Source organism: Staurois parvus, unplaced genomic scaffold (assembly GCF_062004578.1).
Source record: "Staurois parvus isolate SC_StPar_1 unplaced genomic scaffold, SC_StPar_1.0 ptg000682l, whole genome shotgun sequence".
Classification (NCBI taxonomy): Eukaryota; Metazoa; Chordata; class Amphibia; order Anura; family Ranidae; genus Staurois; species Staurois parvus.
In genome coordinates, this window is record NW_028318478.1 from 845,016 (window position 1) to 861,755 (window position 16,740).

At 47.7% G+C, this 16,740-nt stretch overlaps 1 protein-coding gene across 1 annotated transcript; it reads left to right on the top strand.

Moving 5' to 3' along the window:
- The first annotated feature begins 11,581 nt into the window (after nucleotides 1-11,581).
- Nucleotides 11,582-12,967, top strand: LOC149447512 (uncharacterized). The gene has a single exon (XM_089652352.1). It carries the CDS (start codon nucleotides 11,582-11,584, stop codon nucleotides 12,965-12,967), a length of 1,386 nt encoding a protein of 461 aa, XP_089508478.1.
- Nucleotides 12,968-16,740: the final 3,773 nt, after the last annotated feature.

Below are 16,740 nucleotides of genomic sequence, written 5' to 3' on the forward strand. Positions count from 1 at the left end.
CCTGTGCTGCCCCCCCCACTGTCTCCTGCCTTTGCCACCTCCCCCCAGCACCAATCCTCACCCCCAGCATCAGCGCCCCCCCACGAAAGCACAAATCTCCATGAATTCGATGCAATTGCCAGCTTCCCAATCCTGCTGGCAATTACATAGTTAAATTCTGTCTGTCCTCCCCTCTGGGACCCTCCTTAATCATCCCCTCCTCACTCACTGATCCTTAGTGGTCGCCCCATGCAGCTCTGCTAGCTGACTTTCCCTTCAACCTCTCCCATCTGCTCCAGTGGGGTGTCAGGATGGAGAGCAGGGGAGCTGCTAAACATGTTTACCAGCCCCTTTTCGTTCCTGAATGAAAAAAATATGTAAAAATATTTAAAAAAAATAAAATAAAATTGTAAAAAATAGTAAAAATAAAAACCTTTTAAGGGTAAATTTAGACAAAATCTCCCTTGCCGCTGAAGCCCATTCAGATCACGCTCCTGAGGCTACTGACAGGTGGTGAGGATTAGATGCAGTAACAATCATGCATACAGAGATGGACGCGGTCCTCCATCTTGTTAAGGGTCTTCCATCTTCTATCATGTCCTACTCCCAAATCAGCTTTCCTCATCCCCCCTCCCTCTCTGTTGAGTGACGTGTGGTCTGTTTGATGCAGATCACAGGCAGCAAACTCATTGGGAGGGCGTTATGGTTATAAATCACACACTATCTGGTGCCTCTCTGTCTAGGAAACTCTTGCTAGCGAAGGGCTCCTCAAGCCATAAACCAAGTCCTTCACCGAGCTCAAAGGCATTCCAGGGAGTCGTAAAAACAGACTTATATTTATAAACTCACTTTTTCATATAAGTTTATATCTTCAAATAGTACATAAGTACATAAACATGGAGCACATATTTGGACGGCTGACTTTAAGACAACTCTCCTGGTATATCACACCCCTTATTTGGCATATACAGGAGAGCAGAAAATTATATCTCCATAACTATTCAAGCGGATATTTTATATTTCATATCTAACCGTTCAGCAGAAGATTCTGCGTACTAATCTACTCATGGATAGCATATTATATGTATCCAGGGTAAGTTATAAACCATAATATGATTTGTGCAGGTTTGGCCATAGCCTGAGGTCTCCACCTACATCTCCCTCCCCAAATGAGGCGATTGGTTCTCTGTTTCAGGGAGACACCCTGTGGAGTTGCTAGAAAAAACTAAGCTAAGCTGAGTAAAAAAAAAGCTGAAGAATCTCCCTTTTTAAAATCGGAACTAACAGTGGGAGATAAAAGCATCCTTTTGGCTCTGAAACTTGGAAGCTGCTTAAACCAAGGCTAACTGGCAAGTACTTTATCTATCTAAATTCCTTCCTGTTATCTTTTTGCTGTGCTATTGCTTTCTGTATATTTATATATATATATTGGCTACATCTTTTTCTGTAAAAATTTTTATTGCACCCTTTTGACCTTTTAGTAATAAAACTTACTTTTTGAAAGTGTTGAACTGTTTCTAAAGCTCTTTAATGCAAACTAAAGCACCCCTGTCTCTGAATAACGCTACTGTGTGTTTTAAACGTCTGCATACATCTGTCTGCGGTGACATTGTGTATACAAACGATTATTCAAACTTCATAGTGTTATTGCTGATATTGCAGAGTTTCCTCTTTCTCTATACAAAAGGGAGGTGGTGGCAGTGTGAAGGGTTAATTGCGTAATTAACCTGACCCAGTAACAATCACTCTCAGGCTGCAGATACACAGATTGTGGTCCATTAGCTGTACAATCTGTGTGCAGGGTGCAGCTGGGCGTGGCATTATTACGCACGTGACAGCGCGGTTTTAGATTGGCTAGTCCTTTGGTCATCAGTTTGGTGAGAAGGGCTGGGGTCTGACACCGCGATTGTCACAGATGCCTCCTCACCACCTGTTTTAACCCCATTTTTGCCGACAAATGAGCTGCAACCACTTGCAGCCAGGAGCGCCAGCGGGGACCCGAAAAGAAGAGATTCAAAGCTGCCCTGTGCAAAATCGCTGCACAGAGCAGGTAAGTATAGACATGTTTGTTATTTAATGGAGGCATCACCCCGATACCACTCTTTACAGCGGATGGTCATCTCTCTTGTGAGCAGCTAATTAGCTGCTTGATTGCTATTACAAGCAGCAGGAGCGGACACCAACCCCCTTCCCCCCCCGCCTTCCGTGGCTTACTCAGGCTCTCCCATCCCACCGGCAGACCCGAGCAATCAGTTGGTTCATCCGCTGGTTGGCTGGAGTCCTGAACAAAGCCAGGATCGGCTTTGATTGGGTCTCCATAGCAGTAACCCGGAAGCGATGACCTGACATCACTTCTGGTTTACCTGGATGTCATCAGTGCCATTTTCAAACAGGTATTTAAACCAACAATGTAGGTGTTTTGAATGCTTTTGAGGGCACAGGAGGGATTTGCAGTCTTATAGAACCCAAATCCCTCTATAAAGAGTACCTGTCACATGCCTATTGTTGTCACAAGGGATGTTTACATTCCTTGTGACAGCAAAAAAAATTATAAAAGAAAAAAAAAACTTAAGCAACAGTGTAAAAATAAAAGCAATAAAATAAATTATTATTAATAATAATAATAATAATAATAATAATAATTATTATACATGATTTATATTGTGCCAACAGTTTGCTCAGCGCTTTACAATATAACAGGAGACAATACAGCAACAATACAGTTCAATACAAGAGGGATAGGAGGGCCCTGCTCCTTGGAGCTTACAATCTAATTGAGAGGGGCTAGTGGTACAAAAGCTAGTAACTGTGGGGGATGGACTGGTTGGAAGAGTAGAAGATTCCATTATTAGCTGAGGGCAGAATAGGCTTCCCTGAAGAGATAGGTTTTCAGAGATCTCCTAAAAGTGAGCAGAGTAGGCGATAGTCTGATAAATTTGGGTAGAGAGTTCCAGAGGATGGGGGAAGCTCTGGAGAAGTCGTGGAGACGAGCATGGGAGGAGGAGACAAGGGAGCTAGAGAGCAAGAGGTCAAGCGAGGAGCAGAGAGTACGGAGAGAGTACATACTAGGCATAACATCATCTTTTATATTTTACAAAAATTTGAGTTATGTATTGTGGTTTTTTTTGGATTAAAATTTTAAAATGTAATTTTTTCCCAAAAATTGCATTTGAAAAACTGCTGCGCAAATAACACATGACATAAAAAAATTGCAAAACCCACCAATTTATTATTACCGTATTTTTCGCTCCATAAGACGCACCTGACCATAAGACGCACCTAGGTTTTAGAGGTGAAAAACAAGAAAAAAAAAATATTCTGAACCAATGGACTGCAGACACAGTACAGGGGATGACCAGAGACTGCGGACACAGTACAGGAGATGACCAGAGACTGCGGACAAAGTACAGGGGATGACCAAGAGACTGCGGACATAGTACAGGAGATGACCAGAGACTGCAGAAACAGTACAGGAGATGACCAGAGACTGCGGACACAGTACAGGAGATGACCAGAGACTGCAGACAGTGCAGGAGATGACCAGAGACTGCGGACACAGTGCAGGGGATGACCAGAGACTGCGGACACAGTGCAGGGGATGACCAGAGACTGCGGACAGTGCAGGGGATGACCAGAGACTGCGGACAGTGCAGGGAATGACCAGAGACTGCAGACAGTGAAGGGGATGACCAGAGACTGCTGACCTTTGGGGAGGGAGGGGGAGCGGGTACCTGAATTTGACAGGTACCCGCTCCCACTTCCGCGGAGTTGCCTTCCCTCTTCTTCCCGGGCCGGCTTCTGTGACAGCCGGGTGCCCACTGCGCAGGTGCGAGAAGCGCTTCGCTTTGTGAATGGCCCGGCGCCTTCTAGGACCTTTCATGTGTCCCAGAAGACACCGGATCATTCACAAAGCGCAGCACATGCGCAGTGGGCACCCGGCTGTCACAGAAGCCAGCGCGGGAAGACTGTGCAGCGCTGGAGCGAGGAACAGGTAAGGCCCTGCAGGAGACAACAGCTGAGCGGCCGGCCCGGTATTCTGACATGGTGGCCGCAAAAATACCAGACCGGCCACTTTATATTCGCTCCATAAGACGCACTGACATTTTCCCTCCTTTTTGGGGGGGAAAAAAGTGCGTCTTATGGTGCGAAAAATACGGTATTTATTATTAAGTCTTATTTTCTGATTGTTACATGTAAAGAAAAAGCGCCAGAAAAATCCCTGTGTAGGCAGTCCCATCCATATCAATTGGTATGCAGTGGCTGCATGAATAGAGCCACTGTTCCCAACTTGACATCCATGTGTTGTGCATGGCCATAAACTCACGCTGTCTGCATTTGGGGCCATGCACCTACACTTACATTTTTGTGTACCTTTGATTTTCACCATTTTGCAAAAAGTGCCACTTAAAATGTACAAATATTTGTTATTTATTAACTCAACACAGGTTAGGCTTTCATATTTAGTAGGAATTTTGTAAAATTTGCTGTGTTTTTATCTGCTAATAATGATTTTAGTGTATTTATTGTCTGAAAGGACAGTAAACTGACCCTTTGTTTAGAAAGTCTAGAGACCCCTATTCTAAAGTAAAATTTTATACATGCATAACTGTGAATCCCCATTCTATAAAATTTGATATTATTATTATTATTATTGTTATTATAATAGTACAGGATTTATATAGCACCAGCAGTTTGCCCAGTGCTTTACAATATAAAAGGGAGACAGTACAGTTACAATACAATACATTCTTTATATTTAAATTTTTATAAAAGAACAACGCAGAAACGATGGCTTACAAGCAACATCAAATCATATGACAGAGTTCCATATTCCATCTACTTATAAACCATTATTTAAAACTCAAATAACATTTTTGCCGCAACTGGGTATAATCATTTTCAAAAGATCACCTGCTAATTTTATTTATTTTTTAAATTATTACATTGTTAATGTAATGCTTATGTAAGCCCTGCTATATTCTGCTACAAAAAACCTATCATAGTTAAAAATTTGAATTTAAGATAGCAGTCTTAGTATTAGTATCCCAAGAAAGACATCACATGGAGATTACTGTCAAAACAGGTCATATTGGGGTGGAATGAGACATTAATACCTCTAGACTTAGAGAAATGAGATAACATCTATTTGAAACTGTATTCCCAAAAAAGGAGTCTGTGAAATCTTGCAAAACCTTCTATTATAAGCTTCTCTCTCACATTCTAATCTCTGCAGAATTAAAGTAAATAAAATCAAGTGAGTGTCAGCTGTTGAAGTCTCTGGAGTTTAAACTGTAGAGATGGGCGAATCTGCCTTGGTTCGATTGGTGGGGAGTTCAACGAAACTCTGAAATTCTGGAAAACCCAAAATGGCTAATACCAAGGCCAACAGGCAAGCTGTTATGAAAAAAAAAGCACATAGGATATTTAACTAAGCAAAAGAAAATACTGTACATTGGGGAGAGGAACCCTTCAATGCAACTTCAAGGGTGACGTGGTTAAAAACAAAAATCCTTTAAATGACATGCTTGGGAGATACCTTTAGGCTGTCAGTGGTGGTGCAGAACAGCAGGATTTTGTATCCTGTTGGCAACACCGGTTTCTAATATTACACATTTTGGATGTGTAACTTATTTTTTAACATTTATATTTGGCTTGTTCTAACACACCAGCAGCTCCCCATTCTAAATAATTTTAACTTGAAAAACGTTTTTAGGTAGTTTTGGCTGCTACACCTGATTTTTTTTAACAATTTGTAAAAGGCCTGAATTGATTTGTGGAAGTGGGGCCACACCAGATCTTAAAGCTTATAGGTAGGTTTTCTCTTAAAAAAATAAAACCAAAGCCCCCAACTTTGTACAGATTGGTCAGTGTCACAAGAGGTTAAAACAGTTCAGAAACCCCACAGTTCTTTGTAGGACTATCATTTTGTCCATGTTTAGCTGCTGATCCCACTCCAACAACCCCCCCCCCCACCACACACACACAAACACACATACACAAACACACACACACACACACAGCTCACAATGTTCTTTTGTGGGGCTTTTTCATCTGTTATTTCATATTTATTCTTATTTTTTCTGCTGGATTAAAAAAAATGAGAATTGGAGTATAGTGTTTTCAGTGCTATTTTTTTTTTGGGGGGGGGGGTAGTATTTTTTGTTTTCTGTTGCTAGGGCCATTTTTGTGTTTCAGTGTGTGCAGTGAACATGTTGTTGCTGATACAGCAAAGCTGCCATTTGTTTGCAGCATGTCACTGCATATTTGTGTAGCTCCAAATAACCAGACATTTATCCGCACTATAGCTCCCCACTCAGCTCCCATTAAATTTAGGAAATCTATCTTATTAAAAAAAACTTCAGGTAGGCCTAAGGTGAGAGGCAAAGGTTCTGCATGCAGAGCTAGTAGGTGGTGAACCAAACCAAAGCGGTAGTCAGGCTGCGCCATCTAGAGGCAGGGCACGTCTGCCTTCCCTATCTCAAAGTGACCATGCTACACAGCCACACCACATGCAGGAGGTAGTGAAGTGGCTGGCAAAGCCTTTTTCCCCTCCCAGGCACAGAGCAGCCAGTTGTCTGCAAGGGCTGCTTAGGCTCCATGCACACTGGGCGGTTTAATAACACTGGTAATATTAGCTGTGTAAAGTCACGTTAAAAATGTGAGTTTTTCAACATTTTTTAGCGTTTTTGTATTAGCATTTAGCAGTGTTTTTTCGCGTTTGCGTTTTTTAGAAGTTTTTTTTACTACAAAAAATTTTTTTTGGGTCTAAAAAAGTCCAAAAACGCTGGTTTACTGCGTTTTGCCACGTTTTTCAGCATTAGAGCATTTTTACAGCTAGAACTCCTCTAGAAACCCACTAGTTCTGGGGTATTTTTCCAGCCAAAAAACACCCCTGCCAAAAAACGTTGATTACAGTCTATGTGTGCATGGACACATAAGATAACATGCTGGGGAGTTTACTGGCTGTAGAAAAAAACGTCTAAAGCCAAAAACAGCAGCTGTAAAAATGTCTAGTGTGCACAAGGACTAATACACCTCTTCTGACCCAAAATGGCTATTACCATAGCTAATCCTATGGTGCTAATCCTGCCTTAGCCCCAGCCCAGCCCATAGCCCAGAAAACTGGCAGCAAGAATTTGGCAGCATTATTTGATCATACAATCACTGACTGGTGCAGGGGAATGACCCCGATTATGTGCAAATTTTCATCGTTTCAGATACTGAGGATGAAGAAGAGAGCAGCATCTAAAACATAAACGAGCCAGCAGCAAAAGACCCACACTCTTCCTCATTCCCCCATTACAGCTTTTTCCTGTTGTTGCATCTTCATCAACCTCTAGTAAGATGGAGGAAAGTCTCACAAAGGCTCTCAGAAGCTTAGGAAATGCTATGTCAAGCTGAGGGAGGGTCATAGGTTACACTGAGGAGGGTCAATTCTCCTACCCCACCCCACCATCTCCAACAGCATACTTTCCAAAGCAGGTGTCTCTTCCACAGCTGCTGGTGCAAACTATGTCCCCATATCACCCCCTATGCCCAATTTCTTAATGTCAGGTTAGCAAAACTGCTTGTTCTGCAGCTGTTTCCATTCCAGCTTGTCCAGTCAGAGAGTTCATGACCTGTGTTAAAGCAGAGTGACAGGGATCCAGTTGCCATTATTTTGCTCAGAAGACCATCCCTACCCTCCACCAGCATGTAGAATGTAATGTATCTGTGTCATTGGACCATGCTGTCAGCAGCAGGGTACACATGACCATGGACATGTGATCCAGTAGGTATGTGATCCAGTAGGTATGGGCAGGGAAAGTACATATCCTTCATGGCACACTAGAACACACTTTTAGTGGCTGGAAAGAATGCAGAATGGGGTACACAACTGGAGCTGGTGGTGCAGCCATGTATCTTATCTAATGGTGGCAGCACAATCACCTGTTCCCTCCCCTCCTTACTGGCCTCTTCTCTTTCCTTCGCCTCCTCTTGGCTTTACTTCTTCTCTCAATCCTCCTTCGCCTCTTCTTCCTCCTTCCCCTTCTCCTACTTCTACTCCTCCTCCCCTTACTTCTCCCACACCCCACATCCCTTTCCTCCCAGGGTAGAAAAACATGGACAGGGAAAGAAATTTACATATATAAAAAATCAACAACTGAAAATTGTATTCTGTTTGCAGATTTCAAAGGAATGTGACCCCTGTATTCTGTTCAGTGTGATCAGTTCTTGGGTATAACTGGCATAGCATGCTGGGAAAAGAAAAGAGAAGTTTTCCCCCTGAATCATATTTGGTGAAGAACATCTGCATGAAGGTTATGATCGCTACAGAAAACATTTACTGCAACTCCTCCTGTATTTAATGGAATGTTCTTGGCCTGGGTGACCCAACAGTAACATATTCCCATCCACTATATCCAGTATTTTTTTAATCTGCATTTTATTTACATATTGTTTAATTTTTAAATACTTTTTATTTTCATTTTTAATTAATTTTTCCTTGTAATGCCAAAGTCAAGCAAACGTGTGCAGGGACGTCAATGCAAACTGAGTAAAGATATTGGCTGCTGGGAAGGGGGACCAATTTAGATTTTGTGGAGCTGCAGCATTTGGTAGGAAACACATTTAAATTTCCCTTGGTTCTTTGTTTGCCTCTTCCTGTGAGACTTTATTTAGGGACAGGAGGGGAAGGGCAGGCAGCAGCAAAAATTAAGAATACAATTCTATGACCATAGCAAGTCAGGGCCTGGACTGAGCGAAGTATAAGGGAGGGCCAGCATGACTGGGGCGTGCAGACGAGGCAGAGAGTGTAATTTGGGTGGAGTATAGGCAAGGAAATGGGGATGGGGGGTGGTTACTTACTTGATTGGTGTAGGCAGCATTGTGGGTGGTCTTGCAGGTTTTGAATTGGGGGGTTGTGTCTTGTCGGAGTCAGTCGGAGCTTGTGCCATCACGGAGGTGGTTTCTTCTTTTGCTGGTACCTGCGGCGGGAAAAAATACTAGGCCATGAGTGACTTGGACGGGATGCTATCCCAATTGCGGGCGGCAGCTGAAGCCAATGGCTCTGGGTGGTTACGGGAGAGGCTGTCTGACATGCTGCAAGGCCCCAGGCCCGCGTCACCAGGCCCTTCTACTGGGCGCACACGTGCTCGGCGGTCTGTGCCTCCGGTGCGCTTTAGCCCAGAGGTGACAGCTAGGGTTCTGCGCCGTTCTGGGAGCCCCTTAGGGGACCCTCCAGCTCCGCCGGTGAAGCGTCGGCCTGCTTCTCCGGGGAGGGCTGGGAGGAATCCTCGTCGCTGGCGGACCCCTGGCAGGAGCACATCTACCACCACCCGCTCCCCAGCCAACTCACCTCTTATTCTGGACCATGCGGCTGGCCCTGCAGGCTCCGGGCCTACAGCGGTGGCAGCCCGGCGTGGGAGGAGTGGCGGGCGGCCTTCGGCGGGGACTGGGTCAGCGTCCCCTAGGAGCAGTGGATCGGGCTCTCCGGTTTCGCGGCGGGCCCAGGAGGGTGCCGCCTCGTCACAGGCCGGGACCACGAGGTCGGAGCCATCTTTACGTGCGGATCGAGCACGTAGTGGGCGGGGCTTAGCGGCTCGGAGCTCTGGGCCGACAGCCGGTGATGACATGGCCCCTGTTTGCGGCCCGGGCTTTGGAGCCGGGGATCCACGTCTCCCTCACCGGCCTGCGGCTGCTGGGCTCCCCTCTGCCGCCCAGCGGGCCTCCCTGAAGTCAGCGGTGCGGAGCGAGAGGTGGGCGGGGCCTGTTGACGTCACTCCCGGGCGCCATCTGGGCTCGGGAGCTGGGAGGAGACCTTCTGCCAGAAATCAGCCTGCGGCTGCTGGGCGTGTCTCGGTGACCCAGCGAGCCTCTCGAAGGGGGGCGGGGGGTGCTGAGGTCACCCCTCTGCGCCGCAATGCTTCAGGAGCAGGAGAAGGCACCCTGTCGGTTGGGGCTTCGGCTGCTTCCCAGCGAGCCCAGCGTGGGAGGAATGATCCGGCGGCTCTGGGCTCTGGTGCGGTGGATGCTGCCAGCCGTTCAGTGTGCCGACCGGACCCAGGAGCCGGTGAAGAGCCCGGAGCGAGGCCTGGTGCGGCCTGGGATCCGGTGGATGCGGAGAGAAGATCCGAAGGGGAGCTCAGCGGTTCTGAGGAAGATGCGGTCCATTCATCTCTGCCTGGATCTGGATTGGCGGCTGTGGGTCCCGGCGAACGACTGCAGCCTGGTGAGTTAAATTCAGGGGCTGTTTCTTTGTCTTCTTTAGTCTCTCTGTTTGAGGGGTTTCGGGACCAGGGGAGTGGCGTTTCTGTTTTGGCGGAGAGGGGGTTTGGGGCTGCAGGGCTTAACGTGGGGTCTTTGGGGGGTTCCCCGGGGGCTGATGGTGTTGTCGGTTTGATGTTGTCCGGTTTCAGGGAAGTGTTGGCTCGTTGTGAGGCGGGGTTGGTCGCTAGGACTTTGGCGCCACCTTTGGCTGCTTGGTCGGGAATGCAAGGTGCGGCATCAGGGAGCGGTGTCGGCCCAGGGGGTGTTAGATACGAAGCTGCTGGGGTCCCCCCGCAGGTGTTTACGGTGGCTGGGCCGCAGGTCTCTGGAGTCGCGGCCGCAGTGCGATCGGCGGTGGTGGGTTCTGTTAGCTCTGGTTCTGAGGCTTTGAGGGGGGAAGCGGCGGCGGATCACGCTGGGGTTGACGGCGGAGATAAAGGGGTTACGGGGTGTGATGGTGTGCGTTTGGCAGACGCTGCAAAATGCGAGGTTTATGTGTGCTTCGAGGGGCCCTTGGGGGCTCATCTGAAGCTGGAGGTGAAGGAGCGCATTTGGGGGGGCGAGTATGTGGAAATATTTTCTTTATTACCGTTGGAGAAATTCAACTTAGATAAAGTTCGGCCAGATGAGAGTAAGAGGGAGGAGGAAGAAAAGCGGCGATATCGTTTGATTCCCCGCTCGTTCTCTAATTGGCTTCAGGCATTTGCCATTTTGGCAAGCGTTATTGGTGAGAGGACGCCGGAGCATTGTTCCTCACTTTTTTGTTACTTGGATGCCATAGGGGAAGCTCAGAGGGTTTATGGGGGCATCGCGTGGTTACGTTATGACGAGCAGTTTCGTCAGCGTATGGCGGTTAGGCCATCTTTGCGGTGGGACCATAAAGATATCGGGCTGTGGATGAAACTCATGACTCCCGTGAGGACCACGGCTCATCCCTTTCAGGGGGGGGCCGGAAGTGCAGCTACGGTTGCGCAGCCGGCCGTGCTTAGAAAGGGCTATTGCTGGCAGTTTAATGAGGGATCGTGCAGGTTTGGATCCGGCTGTCGATTCCGTCATGAGTGCTCGGGTTGTGGGGGGGCCCATACATTGTCCCGGTGTTTCAAGCAAGGGCGGGGGAGAGGTGGTGAAACTGGAAAAAGGGAAGTCGCCGGTGAGGGTAGGAAGGATGTTGCCGTTTTTAAAGCGGTACCCTGATCAGGCGGCGGCGACCCTGTTGCGGCGGGGTTTTTCGGAAGGTTTTTTGATCCCCTGTCTATTGGCGGTAGTTCCTCCTGCGGCGGATAATTTGAAGTCGGCGCGGTTGCATCCGGAGGTTATCAGGGCAAAAATTGACAAGGAAGTGTCCTTGGGCCGCATGGCTGGCCCGTTTGTGGACCCCCCTATGCCTAATTTGGTAATTTCGCCGCTGGGTGTTGTTCCCAAAAAAGAGCCTAATAAATATAGACTCATTCATCACCTGTCTCATCCGCGGGGGGGTTCGGTCAATGATGCTATTGACCCAGGTTTGTGTTCTGTTTCCTACACTTCTTTTGACGCGGCGATTTCCTGGGTGAGGCGGTTTGGTCGGGGTGCCCTGTTGGCAAAAACTGATATTGAGGCGGCGTTTCGCCTTTTGCCGGTGCATCCTAGTTGTCTCAGATTGCTGGGTTGCAAATGGGAAGGGTGCATTTTTGTTGATCGTTGCTTGCCTATGGGCTGCGCCATTTCTTGTTCTCTATTTGAGACTTTTAGTTCTTTTCTTGAATGGGCGGTTAGGGATGTTTCTGGGCTCGCATCTGTCATCCATTATTTGGATGATTTTTTGTGTATTGGCCCTCCGGGTAGTTCCATTTGTGCGTCACTACTGAGTACGGTGGAACATGTGTTTGAGCATTTTGGCGTTCCTTTGGCTTCGGATAAGACGGTGGGTCCGACAACGGAATTGTGTTTTTTGGGAATTATTGTTGATACTGAGGCCATGGAATGTCGTTTGCCGCAGGATAAACTGGAGGAGCTCCGGGGGTTGGTGAGTTCGGTGGGTCAGTGCAGGAAGATTCGGCTTCGGGAATTGCAGTCGTTACTAGGCAAGTTAAATTTCGCTTGTCGCATCATGCCCATGGGGCGTATATTTTCCAGGCGTTTGGCGGCGGCCACGGCTGGTGTGGCGGCCCCGCATCACAGGGTTCGGCTGCGAGGTGAGCTACGGGATGATTTGGGGGTATGGAGGTCGTTTCTCGATTCCTATAATGGAAGATCACTTTGGTTGGATGGGGTCGTGTCCAATTTTGATTTGGAACTCTTTACGGATGCGGCGGGCTCGGCCGGTTTTGGGGCCTATTTTCAGGGTCAGTGGTGTGCGGGTTCGTGGCCTTTGCAATGGCGGGAGGAGGGTCTGTTGCGTAATCTGACTTTACTGGAGCTTTTCCCCATCGTTTTAGCTGTTTCTTTGTGGGGTGCTGTTTTCCGGAATAAACGGATTCGTTTTCATTGTGATAATTTGAGCGTGGTTCATGCCATTAACCGTGTTTCGGCCACGTCTCGGCCGGTGGTTCGTATGTTGCAGCGGTTGGTTTTGGACTGTTTGGGTCTCAATTGTTTTATTTCGGCTGTACATGTTCCGGGCGTGGATAACTCCGTTGCTGATGCTCTATCTCGTTTTCAGTGGGACAGATTCCGTTGGTTGGCACCAGAAGCGGAGCAACGCGGTATCGATTGTCCGGATCACTTGTGGAGCATTGCCTTGCCTCTTCAGCGGCCTTGATTCAGACGTCAGTTTGCGCGTCCACTTGGGTTTTCTATGAGAAGGTGTGGCGGGAATGGCTGGAGCTGGTGAGTGAGGTGGGGGGTGGTTTCGGGGTGGATGATGCCCTATGCCTCCTGCTTTATTTCATCGGCAGGAATTTTGAAAGGGGTGTTTCCGCAACTTTGATGTCTCGTAAGCTGGCGGGGTTGGCTTTTCATTTAAAACTGGCGGGGGGTCGTGACGTGACAAAGGATTTCCTTGTTCAGCAGGCTATGCGGGGGTACAGAAAAGGCCGTTCCATCCCTGATTCTAGACGGCCGGTGTCTTTTGAGGTTCTTCAAGTGGTGGTTGGCCAGTTGGATTGTATTTGTTCCTCGTTGTATGAGGCGATTTTGTTCCGTGCGGCTTTTGTGCTGGCATTTTTTGGGGCCTTTCGGGTTGGGGAGCTGGTGAGTCGGACTAAGTGGGGGGAGGGTGGTTTGGCCGTAGATGAGGTGGTCTTGTTGGGTAGTGGGGTGCGAATTTTTCTGCGCAAGTCAAAAACGGACCGTTTGGGTCGGGGTACCTGGGTGGAATTGGCTGAGATTCCGAGTTCTCGGATTTGTCCGGTACGGGCGGTTAGGGATTTTCTCGAGGTGAGACCTGACCTTCCTGGGGTTTTCTTTTTGCATACGAATGGGATGGCTCTGTCTCGATTCCAATTTGGGGCAGTGTTTAAACGGTGTTTGCAGTCTGCCGGGTTGGGTGTGGAACATTACTCGTCTCATTCGTTTCGCATTGGGGCAGCTACGGAGGCCGCCCGCTGGGGTTTAGGTGATCAAGTGGTTCGTCGGATTGGGCGGTGGGATTCGGATAGGTTCAAGCTGTATGTGCGTCCTCAGTTCTTGTGAGTTAAAAAAAAAAAAAAAAAATAAGAGTTTTTGGTGTTGTTGTGTTGGTCTCTGTGGTACTTGTATTTTGTTACCTTTGTGTTTTTGTTTGTTTTGTGGGGGCCTTTGTGGTGAAGGTTCTACCTCCTCCCTTCTTTTGTGTGTTTCTTTGCAGGTTCCGAAGGCTGCTTGGTATGGATCTTGGGCCATTCTTATGTTTTTTGTGGGGCTAAGAGGGCGGATGTTCGTCCAGAGGGTCGGCAACTGGGATTTGAGAGGGGGGAGGCGAGGCTTCGTTGGCTTGGAGTGCCGGGAATGTTGTGGTCCAGGGTGGTCCCGGAAATTCATCACTATTCCCGTTTGGACCGGCCTCCAGATGTTTTGGTATTACATGTGGGGGGTAATGATCTCGGGTGGCGCTCCATGCGGGAGGTTATCCGGGACATTAAGTTTGATTTTTTGCGGATTCGGTCTTTTTTCCCGGACACAGTGCTGGTATGGTCGGACATAGTGGCCCGTGCTTATTGGCGTATGGCCCGCTCCGTGGAAAAAATTAATAGGGCTCGAGTTAAGGTGAATAAGGAGGTGGCGCGTTTTGTGGTGAGGAATGGTGGCCTAGCAGTCCGTCATAGGGAGTTGGAGGAGGAGTCCTGGCGGTATTTGCGCTCGGATGGGGTGCATCTTAATGCAGTTGGGATTGATCTGTGGTCCTTGGGCCTGCAGGATGGTATCCAACGTGGATTACGTGTGTGGCGGGCTACACGAGTGTAAGGGTTCACACTCGTGTGCTGTGGCAGGGGTCGATGGGTCTTTGAAGGCGGTGGTGGAGTGACAAGTTGAGGAATTATGGGTTGGGCCCATCGTAGGTATGGGTGTCCCTTCCCAATAAAAGGTCATATTGGTAATGTGGGAGTTCATTTGGCTGTATCTGGGTTAAGTAACAGTAGTATTGTCCCCGAGGCGGTGTAGTAGCGGCTGGGGGCCTTTCATGGAGTAATAGATACAGCCGAGTTGGTGATGGGAGTAATGGTGCCTTCAGAGACCTCAGACCCGGGTGGTAATGTACTAAAATATTATGTTGAGTTATGTTAAATAAATGGCTGCTATGGCCGGTTTACACCAAAAGTGAGTTGCGTGTTTATTTGGGGGGAGGGAAGGTTTTGAAGGGGGGTGGTGTTTTAAAGGGGGTAGGTAAGTATTAGCCTCGGGATTCTGCAAGTCCAACAGTCAAGTCAGGGCCTGGACTGAGCGAAGTATAAGGGAGGGCCAGCATGACTGGGGCGTGCAGACGAGGCAGAGAGTGTAATTTGGGTGGAGTATAGGCAAGGAAATGGGGATGGGGGGTGGTTACTTACTTGATTGGTGTAGGCAGCATTGTGGGTGGTCTTGCAGGTTTTGAATTGGGGGGTTGTGTCTTGTCGGAGTCAGTCGGAGCTTGTGCCATCACGGAGGTGGTTTCTCCCGCCCTCCCGCCCTGAAGTTGGTTTGTATTCTGTTTGTTGTGTTGGTTATAGTTCTGTCATTGTGTTTGTTCTGGTGTTGTTTTTTGTTGTTTGGTGGTTGTTCGTGGTGTTTGTTTTATGTGGGTTCATGGCGTTTGTTCAAGGTTCAGGATGACTGTTGTGTCCTGAAGTGTTTGTTCGTTTGTCATGGCAGCTGGCAGGGGTCGATGGGTCTTTGAAGGCGGTGGTGGAGTGACAAGTTGAGGAATTATGGGTTGGGCCCATCGTAGGTATGGGTGTCCCTTCCCAATAAAAGGTCATATTGGTAATGTGGGAGTTCATTTGGCTGTATCTGGGTTAAGTAACAGTAGTATTGTCCCCGAGGCGGTGTAGTAGCGGCTGGGGGCCTTTCATGGAGTAATAGATACAGCCGAGTTGGTGATGGGAGTAATGGTGCCTTCAGAGACCTCAGACCCGGGTGGTAATGTACTAAAATATTATGTTGAGTTATGTTAAATAAATGGCTGCTATGGCCGGTTTACACCAAAAGTGAGTTGCGTGTTTATTTGGGGGGAGGGAAGGTTTTGAAGGGGGGTGGTGTTTTAAAGGGGGTAGGTAAGTATTAGCCTCGGGATTCTGCAAGTCCAACAGTCATGTCCACCCTTCCCCAGTGCAAAGCCTAAAAACTTAAAGCAGCACTTGCCAACATCTACCCACCTGGTAACAGCCTTCCCTTGTTGGGTTTTTATTGAACTGGAAGAAAATAAAATGTCACCAAACCCTGTACACAACCAGCAATTGTATGCCAACTGGGCATTTCAACTGTTTCCATACCATCTGGCAAAAAGAGCCCGCTTCCACTAATTCATGGCCTGGTTCCACATAACATTTTCATACCTACTATTACTATTTATTTTTTTACAGATTTTTTATACTTTTATTTTTTTATTTTTTTTGAGTGGTTGTAAAGGTTCAACATCTTTTACCTGCATGCATTCTATGCATGCAGGTACAAAACCTTTTATGTGCAGCAGCCCAGCCCCCCTAATACTCATCTGAGCCCCCTCTGGATCCATCAATGTGCACAAGAGCCTCTGCGGTCCCAGTACTCTCCCTCCTCATTGGCTGTGACAGCAGCAGAAGCAATTGTCAGTCAGTGCCGCCAGTCAGTGCCCATCAGTGCCACCTATCAGTGCCCACCAGTGCTGCATATCAGGACAGCATCATCAGTGCCTCCTCATCAATTCTCACCAGAGCTGCCTCACCAGTGCAGCCTATCAGTGCCCATCAGTGCTGCCTATCAGTGCTGCTTCCTCAGTGCCCATCAGTGCTGCCTATCAGTGCAGCTTCATCAACACACTCAGTGAAGGAAAAAATGTACCTGTTTGCAAAATTGTATAATAGAAACAATAAAATTTTTTTTTTTTTAACTTTTTTTGCTATTTTTTCGTTTATAGCGCAAAAAATAAAAAAAACTACT

What these genes read in the sequence shown, in the direction of transcription:
- LOC149447512 (XM_089652352.1), top strand. Translation starts at nt 11,582, where the DNA reads ATGGCTGGCCCGTTTGTGGACCCCCCTATGCCTAATTTGGTAATTTCG.